We start from the raw sequence: 12155 nt of genomic DNA on the forward strand, positions 1-12155 counted from the left end.
TTTTAACCGGCTCAAGTACATTCTACCCAAATATAATAATGCCCCAGAAAAATACATAAAGACGAGATAATAAATACACACAAAATTAAGCCAATAAAAACAAAGATTTAATATCAAGTTTAGTGTCTAGCCGCTTTCTTGTAAAGAAATCACAATGAAGCAAGCCAATCTTGTGGAACCCTTCCTCATTAATCCTAAAATCCAAGGCCATTTTAATCTCATAACTCTTGCTTTTGTCAAATTACATTAGGTATAATTTAAACTCATCTTTTATATTATAGTATCTTTATATAGATATAATTAGATGTCGCAGTCCTCTTCCATCCCATGGAATTAATCAGCGGAAGAATTTGCTATTTTGAGCATTTCAGTTGTTAACACAAAAAAAATATTGCGGCTTGGAGCTTAACAGTTAACAATAATGATTGAAATAGTCGTAATATATGAATACCAAACATAGGCTAACAAGCATTGTTATTAATATTAAACATTACTACTTCAAACAACTACAATTATCATCTTATCCTTCTTTTCTTTGAATTATCCTCTAGATAGACTTAATCCTCAATCCACGGACTCAGCTTAGGCTTCCCAACATTCCTAAGAGCCTTCCAAACAACACTATTACACTTGAACCCTGACCCAAAAGCGACTTGCCAAATTCTATCACCCTTCTTGATCCTTGAGTTAGCTTCCAAGTATGCCAATTCATACCAAATACTACTACTTGAAGTGTTCCCAAATCGCTCCAAAGTTTTCCTTGATGCCTCCATGAACTCCTCAGTGAGATCCAAGTTCTTTTGTATCTCGTCCAGCACTTTCTTACTTGCTGCCAATATGCAAGCATGGTTGAAAGCAAGCTTGTAGTCAGGGATGTAAGGCTTGGCTTTCTCCTTTTTAAAGAGCATATTGGTGAAGAAATGAAGTTGCTCAGAAACAGGTAGGACTAGTGGACCAAGAGTGGTGATGTTTGCCTTCAATGCATGGCCTCCCACCTCAATCACATCTTTGCTCACTGAGATACCTTGCCTTCCTTGTGCATCTTCTCTTAAATGTATGCTTTCGAAGCTCCTATTGTCCATGGCTTTGCTAGTTCGAACCAGCTGCAACATTTAAGGTCTATAATTATTATTATATGTTAGAAATTGAAAACAGCTCAATTAAAACATACCTCCAATCATGATTGTTCTAGTGCTTCGAAGAGAATACTCAAATTTAGAGACAATTCCTCTAGTCTATAATCTATATTTTAGAAAACTCTTTGATGGAACACAAGACTTCTTCACAATGCTAAACTAGGGGTCTCGAACAACGACAAAACTTTAGTCCCAAAACATTTTATATCATAACAAAATGGTACATTAAAGTTGTACCTGCTTGAGTTCATACTTGGAGCGCCATCGATCAAGGCGGAAGCTTGAGAGCAACATGGCTGCAGCCCCCATTCGAAAGAAGCAATTTGGAAGGAGCATGTCAGGTTCATTACCTTTGTACCAAGAGTAAGTTATAGCTTCTGCGCTCACTACTAGAGCATATGCACCCGGATATGCAAGTAGAAGGTCTTTAGCTAGATCAATAGCTATAATTCCAGCAGCACAACCCATGCCACCAAGGTTAAAGCTATGAATATTGTGGTTGAACTTAAAATGGTTTACTACCATTGATGAAAGTGATGGAGTTGTATTTAGAAAGCCACTATTCACTACAAGAATTCTTATGTCCTTTGGCTTAATTTTGGTGGCTGCAAAAAGGTTCTTTATTGCACCAAACATGATTTCACCTATTTCTTCTCGGCCATCTTTTAGGGTTATTTTCTGATTGGGGCTGAAAATTACACGGGGCAAATAGGTCTTATTGCCTATTCCAGAATTTTTGAGTGCTCGCTGCTGAAATTCAATGGCAGCATCATTGAAGTTGCCTGATTTTCTTGCTAACTCAATGAACTCCTCCTTTGAGATCTATGCAAGTACAATAAATTGGAAAAAAATATTACACTTTATGTTCACATAGATGCTGCAATTAATGATGCTGAATTCTTTTTTCAAACTTAATCTGATTATGGATATCCATAGTGGTCAGCCAAACAAAGTAGGGTAAAATGTTGTTTTGGACCCTCTGGAATATGAGTTTGATTTTGATTCCTTAATTTTAAAAATTCAATTTTGGTCTTTCAAATTCTTAAAATATTAATAATTTAGCCATTTGGTCTATTTTTTTTTCGTTTAGTTTACTAACAAAATGCTAGACATTCCATATTTAAGGAACCAAATTCGAACTAACCCCACATTTAAGGGACTAAAATGAACCAACTTCATATTTAAAACACTAAATTAAGTTGATCAAAAGTGCAAATAAGAAAGCAATAAATAGACTGAAAATAGACAGATTGACTAAATTATTACACTTCAAAAATTTAAGGATCAAAACCAAACGTTCTAAAATTAAGAGACCAAAATCGAACATATCTCAAGAACCAAAAATATTGTTTATCCAAGAAATTAAGAAATAACAATGTATATAACCTCATCTACTCCTCCCCTTCTTCTAAATCGTTAATAAGAAAATGAGTATGTATCGTAAATTTTGTGATATGCTAAATTTCATGTTACATGATCAAGAGACCAGTGTATAAAAATGCTTTCAAATGAGATAAAAATTAAATGCAGCTTTGTAAAGGAACATGATTAAGGTAGGTTACCTTAAGCTCATTCGGTGGGCGATAACAAGCAAAATCAACCAAATAAGTAGACCGAGGTGTTAAATCGAGATAAATATATAGAATTAAACCCAATAATCCCACAATAAAGAGAGCATCTGTAAGATCACACTTCTGAAGAAAATCTTCCCATGTGAACTTTCTTAACTCAACACCCAAGATCACCAGGAGGACTGGTGCAACCAAGAAATAAAAGCTGTGGCTAAGCATATAACCATAACCAAGCTTCACATATTTCAGGTTAACTGAGCTAAGAAAATCCGGCAATCTAGGCCGGACCTTCACGTAGAAATAAAAAGACCCGGCATTTGGCCCCGAATTCTCAAGACCTCGATTCTCAATCTCAGTTGAAAATTTCTCTTGCTCCATTGCCATTTGGGAATATGATTATGACGTAAAATTCAATTTTGTGAAATGAAAATGACACAAGAATGGCTAGAAATCTCAAAGGGAAGATGATATGAAGAATGGTGGTGCGACTGATTTAATATATATATCAATGGAGAAAAGTGATATGATATATAGTGCATGGAAGTGTGTAGTTACGTTACGTTAAGGATATAACATAAGAGTAGTAACAGAAAATAGGCTCTTTGTGCATGAAGCCTCAAGAGCAGCGGGTTTGTAGCACCAGAAAAATTGTGGGTCTAACTTCTGAGGATAGTTTTAGTTTTAGTCTTTGTTTTTTTTTCTTTTTTTTTTTTTCTTTTTTTTTTGTCAACTGTTAGGTTGCATTTACATGTTTCATGCCTTGCAAGATTTCAATTAACTATTTAAGCACTATTTTTTTAATAGATTATTACAATTCACATAATTAACAAAAAATACAGTTACTAAAAAATATAAACATAATTAATAAAACTAAAAAATAAAATAAAATAAGGATATAAAAATGAACTTACATATATTGTGGGTTGAGTTGGGTAAGATGGGTTGAAGAAACAATCACCCGAATCTTACCCAACCCAAGGCTAAAAAAAAAAAAATTAGAACCATATTTAACCCACCAACCCATGAAAAACTAACCAAAAGCACATGTTGAGTTAGCTAGGTTGGGTCAATTTTGTCAGCTGGTGGATTAGATAAACACCCCTAAATGTGAGTGGTGGGAAAAAAATAGGTGGTAGGTCCATGTAAAAAGTTGGATCCAGCATTTATAGTAGACCACTTCAACAAGTGTGAAAGATGTTGTGAAAAAAGTTGTACCTATAACATTACTATTAGTAATTTATGATATACCAGAGCAAGTGGTTCTAAGTTCAAACCATGTCTTGCTCTCACTTAAAAAGTTAAACTCATGTATTGGAGGCATAATTTTTGGACAATTAATAATTTTTATAGTTAGGACAAGTGATGAAAGCCTAAGAGGAAATAGTAAATTTAATTATTTAATCATTATTCTAACTAGTCATACTTTTAAATAGACTTCCTAGATAGATGGTAAAGACTATATGAGTAAACCCCTTTTCTTTCTAAAATTGGAGAACCACACTTTAAAAAAGATCTCCAATAAATTAGTTATTTATCAAACAATCATTTTTTCTAGTGCTAGTTAAGGGTGTTCGGTGCACTTTGATGCATTTTGGGCCATATTAATTTAATAGATCAGTCACCATGCAATGCGATGCAATTTGGTCAATTTTCATATATATTATAAATATATACTAAATATATTTAATTGTTGGATTCAAGTTACACTTGTGTAACTTTAAGCAATGTTACACCACTTAATATTTTCTAATTAATGCGAATTTTACAAATCCACCATTAGATTAATTATTTTCGTATATTATCCATACTTGCAAAATTTCAAGATAATAAAAATTAATAGTTATTTATCAATTAATTTTTAAATTCAAGTTTTTGTAGTTTAAAATAATGCATAAAAGATGATTTTATGGATTAAATGGTAAATACCATCCAATTGACATAAAAATTGGCATGAATATTATGAACATATAAAACATATAATTCAACAATGGAATTTTCAAAATATGAATTCTATAACAAGTTAATTGGGCTGTGTAACATTACTTAAAATTATACCAAGTGTAACTTGAATCCAACCTATATTTAATATATGTTAAATATTTATAATATATATTGAATATAAAATACATGATATATATATATAGGTTGCAGTGCGGTTTTCTTAACAATAAACAAAAACTGCATCGCATTGTGCAATGCAGTGCAATTTTTCACCTCCATTTGTGGTTCAATGCAATTACTCTATTTTGCAGGCGCTTTAAGTCAGTTTAGGTGCAGTCCAAGCGGGTTCCTGAACACCTCTAATGCTAGTTTGCTACAATGGTTCTTCTCACCCAGCAAATTATTAAAGATGAACCAAATGTTTCTCATTCTCAAAAAAATTAAAAAAAATTTTAAAAAAAAAAAAAAAAAAAAAAAAAAAAACAAATGTTTCTACCCAAATAAAACATCCACGCCTCTCTCTCAATTTGCTTAAAGAATAAATAAGTGATAAAGATGAATATTTAATGTANGTGGGGGAAGGGGGGGTGTTAAACTTCTCACACAGCCTAATAACTTAGTAATGGTATGATCATTTTGGGATATTGTGCTATGAAAGACTACTTTTTACTATTCACTTCCCTTAATTTTAAGTCATCGATAATTTCCATTTTGGTTAAGGTAAAGCCATGTCCCATATTAGAATATTTTTGGGGCAATGGTTTAAAAAAGAGAACTGGGATCATTGGTTATTTAGAAATGCTATTGACATGACTTTTTTCACAATTATTACAGTGGTCGACTATGAATAAAGATGTGCACTGGCCGGGTTAGAGGGTTTTCTCAACTAAATTCAACAAGATCAGGGTGAGAAATTTCCAACTCATCTTACATGTAAAAACCAACCCAACTGGTTAGGTTGCATTTACATGTTTCATGCCTTGCAAGATTTCAATTAACTATTTAAGCACTATTTTTTTAATAGATTATTACAATTCACATAATTAACAAAAAATACAGTTACTAAAAAATATAAACATAATTAATAAAACTAAAAAATAAAATAAAATAAGGATATAAAAATGAACTTACATATATTGTGGGTTGAGTTGGGTAAGATGGGTTGAAGAAACAATCAACCCGAATCTTACCCAACCCAAGGCTAAAAAAAAAAAAATTAGAACCATATTTAACCCACCAACCCATGAAAAACTAACCAAAAGCATCATGTTGAGTTAGCTAGGTTGGGTCAATTTTGTCAGACTGGTGGATTAGATAAACACCCCTAAATGTGAGTGGTGGAAAAAAATAGGTGGTAGGTCCATGTAAAAAGTTGGATCCAGCATTTATAGTAGACCACTTCAACAAGTGTGAAAGATGTTGTGAAAAAAGTTGTACCTATAACATTACTATTAGTAATTTATGATACTACCAGAGCAAGTAGTTCTAAGTTCAAACCATGTCTTCGCTCTCACTTAAAAAGTTAAACTCATGTATTGGAGGCATAACTTTTGGACAATTAATAATTTATTATAGTTAGGACAAGTGATGAAAGCCTAAGAGGAAATAGTAAATTTAATTATTTAATCATTATTCTAACTAGTCATACTTTTAAATAGACTTCCTAGATAGAATGGTAAAGACTATATGAGTAAACCCCTTTTCTTTCTAAAATTTGGAGAACCACACTTTAAAAACGATCTCCAATAAATTAGTTATTTATCAAACAATCATTTTTTCTAGTGCTAGTTAAGGGTGTTCGCGGTGCACTTTGATGCACTTTTGGGCCATATTAATTTAATAGATCAGTCACCATGCAATGCGATGCAATTTGGTCAATTTTCATATATATTATAAATATATACTAAATATATTTAATTGTTGGATTCAAGTCACACTTTGTGTAACTTTAAGCAATGTTACACCACTTAATATTTTCTAATTAGATGCGAATTTTGACAAATCCACCATTAGATTACATTATTTTCGTATATTATCCATACTTGCAAAATTTCAAGATAATCAAAAATTAATAGTTATGTTATCAATTAATTGTTTAAATTCAAGTTTTTGTAGTTTAAAATAATGCATAAAAGATGATTTTATGGATCAAATGGTAAATACCATCCAATTGACATAAAAATTGGCATGAATATTATGAACATATAAAACATATAATTCAACAATGGAATTTTCAAAATATGAATTCTATAGTGATAAAGATGAATATTTAATGTAGAATTTGTTAGAGATTGATTTGAAAAACTCATTAGATAAAATATTATATATATAAAAAAAAATTAAAAAGTGAGTTTTGGGGTAAAAATTTCGGTGAAACTTTTACTAACATGTTGGACATGGTCTTAAGTGTGCAAAAATGCATTAATATAAAACACACTCACAAATATTTGGAAAAATTAAACCCCATTATTAAAAGAAAAAATTAAATCATATAATTTCAAAAATAACAATTTAGACTTAACTAATTTAAGTGGAACGAAATTTAGGGTTTAAAATGTGTTGAAGGTTTAATTTATTATTCATTTAAATCTTAGAGTTTATGTTTTTTACTTTTTAAAATTATAAGATTTAATTTATTACTTTTTGAAATCTCAAAGTTTAATTTATTACTTTTTAAAGTATAGGATTTAATTTCTTATATTCCAAAATTATAGGTTTAAAAATTAATTTTTTCTAAAAATATTTTATGTGTAAAATATAGGTGTAAATTTTTAAAATGAAATTTTTTGGATATATTTTTTTATTGGTACTAAGTTTAGGCAACCACCGTAATGGCTCAAAGAACCCAGAAATGTAGGCCCAAGTCTAGCAACTCCTTAGGCCTTTTTCATTTTTGTGAAGTCCTACATGATGCTGGGCTGAACTTTCTAGTCCAAGGATTATATTTTGCTACATTAGTACCCGCCCACGCCTTTTCGTTTCCTCTTTTGGTCATTATATTCACATTCACTTTTTTACGTGAAAATATATATATATATATATATACATTTTTAACAGTAATTTTTTAAATAAAATTGGACAAAAATGTCTAAATTGAATAAATTTGAAACTAAACTTAAGGTACGTTTGGATACTGCTTATTTTGCTGAAAACTATAAATAATAAAAAAGTTATTGTTCACACTGAAAATACTTTGCATTTGCCATAATGCACTGTTTATGTCCCATTAACAGTGCAAGAGGCACTAGTTCCCAAAAAAAAAAAAGGCAAACATAACTCAAATAATCTAAATCTAAACACTAACTTAATTGAACGAAAGTAAAATTAGAATACTAAAATAAATTTCAGTCAAACATAGGACGGTATAATTTTTCCAAACCAAACATAGCAGTTGCATTTTAGCATTTTATTTTTAAAAACACTATTGAAAGAAAACACATGCTTTAAAAGTAAAACCCAATAATTTTCCAAACCCCAAACGGGCCAAACCCCTAAAACCCCAACAATCTCACAAAATCGGTCTCTCTGTTTCCTTTCCTTCTTTCATCACTCACAAGTCAGAACCCAAAAAATCTCTAAATCAATTCAGTTTATTACAAAGTTCCAAAAATTTTAATAAATAAAGAGTCAAATTAATTACTTTGAGCAACTGAGTTAGGGTTTCGGAGTTGCCATGGCCAATTTCTAGACCTCAATTCATCGACCCAATTGGATGATCAGTCTTAGGGACAGAATATATGAAGGTTGAATAAGATTAATAATTATGAGAAATTATACTGTTTTATGTTGGATCATGTCACTTATCAACCATTCTACTAAAAAACTTATATTTTTAAAATTGCTGATTTAGCTTATAATAAACTTTTTTAAAAAAAAAATTTGTTAAACTGACTCGACAATTTTAAACAAATAAAAGTCTTTTAATAAAATGGTGAATAAGTTACATTGTCCACCATGAGATCCGTTAAGATGTTTTTCTTACATAAGTTTAAATTTTATCCTCTTATGTTTTGTATAGGTGGGAACTCGTATTGATCCTTTTTGGCTGTATAAACTCGGATTATTTGGCCTGACATCTTTGTACAAGGAATAGCATTTTTAAGAAAAAATAATAATAGGAAGAAAACAATATTTCCAATTGCTTGATAAACTAAAAATTAAATTAAATAAAAACCAGAGAGAATGAGAAGATATTGAACACATAAGTGCATTTTCGTATGCTATTGCTTGATAAATTCTTAAATAATAACATATATATATATATATAATGACATTTTTTCTGAATAACGAAATCTTATTGTTTTAAGAGGGGGGGGGGGGGGGGGAATAGTGTAAGAACGGGGGAGAAACCACTTCCAGAAAAATTAAGCCTGCATTTTCATATTGGAGGGCAGAGAAAATAAGCATTCAAATGCAACATTTAGTCAGACCTTTTTTATTCAAAATAAAGAGTAATTTTTAAGTATTCTCAAATAACGAAAAATTGTGTTCTCCCTCTGACATTCATGGTGAGGTCTATTCATTAAATTTATGGTAAGGTCCAACATGAATATGAAAGGAGGAAGTACAATTTCTTCATACTCCGAAAGTATCTACGAATTTTTCCAAAATAAAATGCTAAATTACAATTATCAGAGAAAACGTGTACTTTAATGTAAGGGATGGCCGGCCACACGCTGTATGTTACTTTGCATAATCAGTCATGATGAAATTCATCATCATTTCACTCACCTTCCTATAAATTTTTAACTTGTTAATCAAACAATTGCATCTGACCTATATATATATATATATATAACTCATCAATGATCCAACCCACCTTGCCTTCAATGCTTCCATTAACAATTTAAGCTTGTCTTCCTCCCAGCCCTATATTTCTTTCAAAGCCATGGAGGTGTCTATTTTTTCTTTATAAGTCTCTTCATTGATTGTCATTTTCTCTGCTTCACATAGTTATTCAAACAAAATGTTATGAAAATTTAATATCATGTTACAGGTTGTTGAGTTAAAGGTGCGCTTACACTGCAAGGCATGTGAGAAATCAGTTCGCAAAGCTTTGTGCAGGATCAAAGGTATGTAACAAGAAAAAAGGGCAGATAAATTTTTTTTTCTTTTTTCTTTTTTTTTTTAACTAAATTACACTTTTGACTCTTTAAGTTTCAAAATTTTTTTCATTTGGGTTCCTTTGAGCTTTAAATTTTCATTTTTGTTCATCAAGTTTCATGCCGTTTTCAAAATGATCATCTCTGTGATTGATTTGACCATTAAGTACATACAAAGCAACATCGTTTCCTTTTTCTTGTTATCTTTCTTACCGGCCAGATCAGTCATGGATACGAACAGAAATAGACCATTTAAAAATAGAATCAAACATAATGGACCAAAATGAAAATTTTCAAACTTTAAGGGTTAATAGTGTAATTTAGTTATACTTTTTGTTTTTTATTTTTTTAAATAAAACATTCATGAGACAATCCATGACAAAACCCTGACTTTCACCTCCCAAACGTTAATTGCTTGCAGTGACACAAATGGGAAAATGCTATGGTCCAAATCCATAAGGATTTTTTTTTTTTTTTTTTTTTGGAGAAATGTTGCATCTTGTACATTATTGGTTTTATGTAATGGATGTCTTACAACACATAGGGCCTACAAGCGTGTGATTCCCATTAACCATGAAATATATCGATTCATGGCATGAAACCGATGTATAAAATAATTCTTCTTCGCCATAAATTAGCTAGGGTTCAAAACTCACAAAGCCAAATAGACATTTTTTAGTGTTTGAAAGTGTTTGTAATTCTAAAAAGCCGCAAAAATAAAATGCTGCTTATTTACGGTTTAATCATTCTAAATTAGGCACAATCCCAAGATTTATTTGTGGTTTCCACTTTCCATCTATCATGATAAATCCCCCAAAAAAAAATGTGGAATCAGCCAAGACAAGAACATTTTTGCATGCATGCAAGTTAATTAATTATCTAATCTATTATTACAGGAGTAACGTGTGTGGAAATTGATGTGGTAATGAGCAAGATCACAGTGTTGGGCTACATTGACCGCAAAGTAGTTGTAAAAGCCGTGAGGAGGACTGGAAGAAGAGCAGAGTTGTGGCCATCATCATCGTGTCGCCAAGAGGAGCCTAGACTGGCTGGACGTTTTGGGTGCATTAATATCCCTAGATGGGCTTTTTGAAATTTAAAAATTATTGTAATGCTTCTATTGTCTTGAATTGGAAGTAACCAAAAACATGAATCTATGTGGAGTATAATGTCAAGAATAATTTCTGCAAAATCTAATTTTCCTGCTAAAATATGACCATTTTATTTTTAAATAATTCAATAATTACACAAAAAAAAAAATATTGATTTGAACCCTAAATGTCTCTGTTGGAAACACCATGAAATACTATAAGGCTCTTACCCAAATTAATATCATGTGCCATTCTCTAAATGCTTGTAAAAGTTGAAAAACTAGTAAACTACTCGTTTTGTTGATAGGATTTGAGTCTATGACTTTACTTCATAATTATTTTTCTTTATCATTGAGTCAAGATATGTTGTAAAATAGCGGAAGCTTAAATTATCAAGATTGATTGTGAAATTATTTTAGGCTTGCGAAAGATCTTCAAACTAACAATAGAAACGAAGAAAATTAATCCAAGAGAAAATAAACACAAAACACTAAGAATTTACGTGGTTCAGCAATAGCCTACATCCACAGGTGACAATGAACAAATTTCACTATATCAAATTTGGGATAATACAAATTGGTGTAGAGGCACTCTCACAAACCCAAATCTCAAATACACTCAAATAACTCTCTCTCACAAATACAAACTAAAGAACCAAAGGTTCACAAATACCAAATACCAATTGCACACAAACCAAAGAAAGAGCCACAAATCAAATCCAAAAGTTGCAGCGCACCAAGAGAAAGCAAATCACCAAACTGCGAAACCAAAACCAAGCGGTAACAAACCTCTCTCACTATTCCAAATTGCAACTTACAAATATCAAAGAACTAAACAAAAGAGAGCCTCTTTTTCTCACACCTACTCTCTCGATTTGCCACAACAGCACTCTACTTATATAGGAGACTTAAGTCGGCTAGCATATCCAAAACCAAAAAGAACTAGACTTATTTTCCACACACAAAAGGAGAATCACTCCTATTTCAAAAAGAATTTCAAATCAAGTTGTAGACAAGACTTCTAATAGACCTTGATAACTTACAACAACAGTAATCCAAAATAAATAAAATTTCTTCCTTATCCAAATCTAACTAGGAATCGAACTCCTAATTAAAGCCATATTCTACAAGATATCAATTCGTTTGGGTGTATCATTGATTTGAAATCAAGACTCTTAAGAGATTTTATTAGTTAAACTATTTAGAACTTGTGAAACTACTAGCAGTGTTGTGGTATATATATTTGTAATATTTTATGTCAAGGAATTTTTTTTTTTTTCTAGATAAGGATGAGAAATACATAAGATTTAAGAAG

At 31.1% G+C, this 12155-nt stretch overlaps 2 protein-coding genes across 2 annotated transcripts; one reads left to right on the forward strand and one right to left on the reverse strand.

The window, feature by feature from the left end:
* Positions 1-557: 557 nt before the first annotated feature.
* Positions 558-3286, reverse strand: LOC112026050 (3-ketoacyl-CoA synthase 15). Its single transcript, XM_024058727.2, has 3 exons — positions 2699-3286; positions 1374-1958; positions 558-1103 (listed from the first exon to the last, which is right to left on the reverse strand). The coding sequence occupies exons 1-3, from the start codon at positions 3089-3091 to the stop codon at positions 558-560; spliced, it is 1524 nt and encodes a 507-aa protein (XP_023914495.2). The 5' UTR covers positions 3092-3286.
* A 6180-nt stretch (positions 3287-9466) lies between these two features.
* On the forward strand, positions 9467-10961 carry LOC111986612 (heavy metal-associated isoprenylated plant protein 45). Its single transcript, XM_065763658.1, has 3 exons — positions 9467-9542; positions 9645-9720; positions 10647-10961. The coding sequence occupies exons 1-3, from the start codon at positions 9537-9539 to the stop codon at positions 10841-10843; spliced, it is 279 nt and encodes a 92-aa protein (XP_065619730.1). The 5' UTR covers positions 9467-9536; the 3' UTR covers positions 10844-10961.
* Positions 10962-12155: the final 1194 nt, after the last annotated feature.

Source organism: Quercus suber, unplaced genomic scaffold, assembly GCF_002906115.3.
Source record: "Quercus suber isolate HL8 unplaced genomic scaffold, Cork oak 2.0 scaffold_517, whole genome shotgun sequence".
In the NCBI taxonomy this organism is placed as follows: domain Eukaryota; kingdom Viridiplantae; phylum Streptophyta; class Magnoliopsida; order Fagales; family Fagaceae; genus Quercus; species Quercus suber.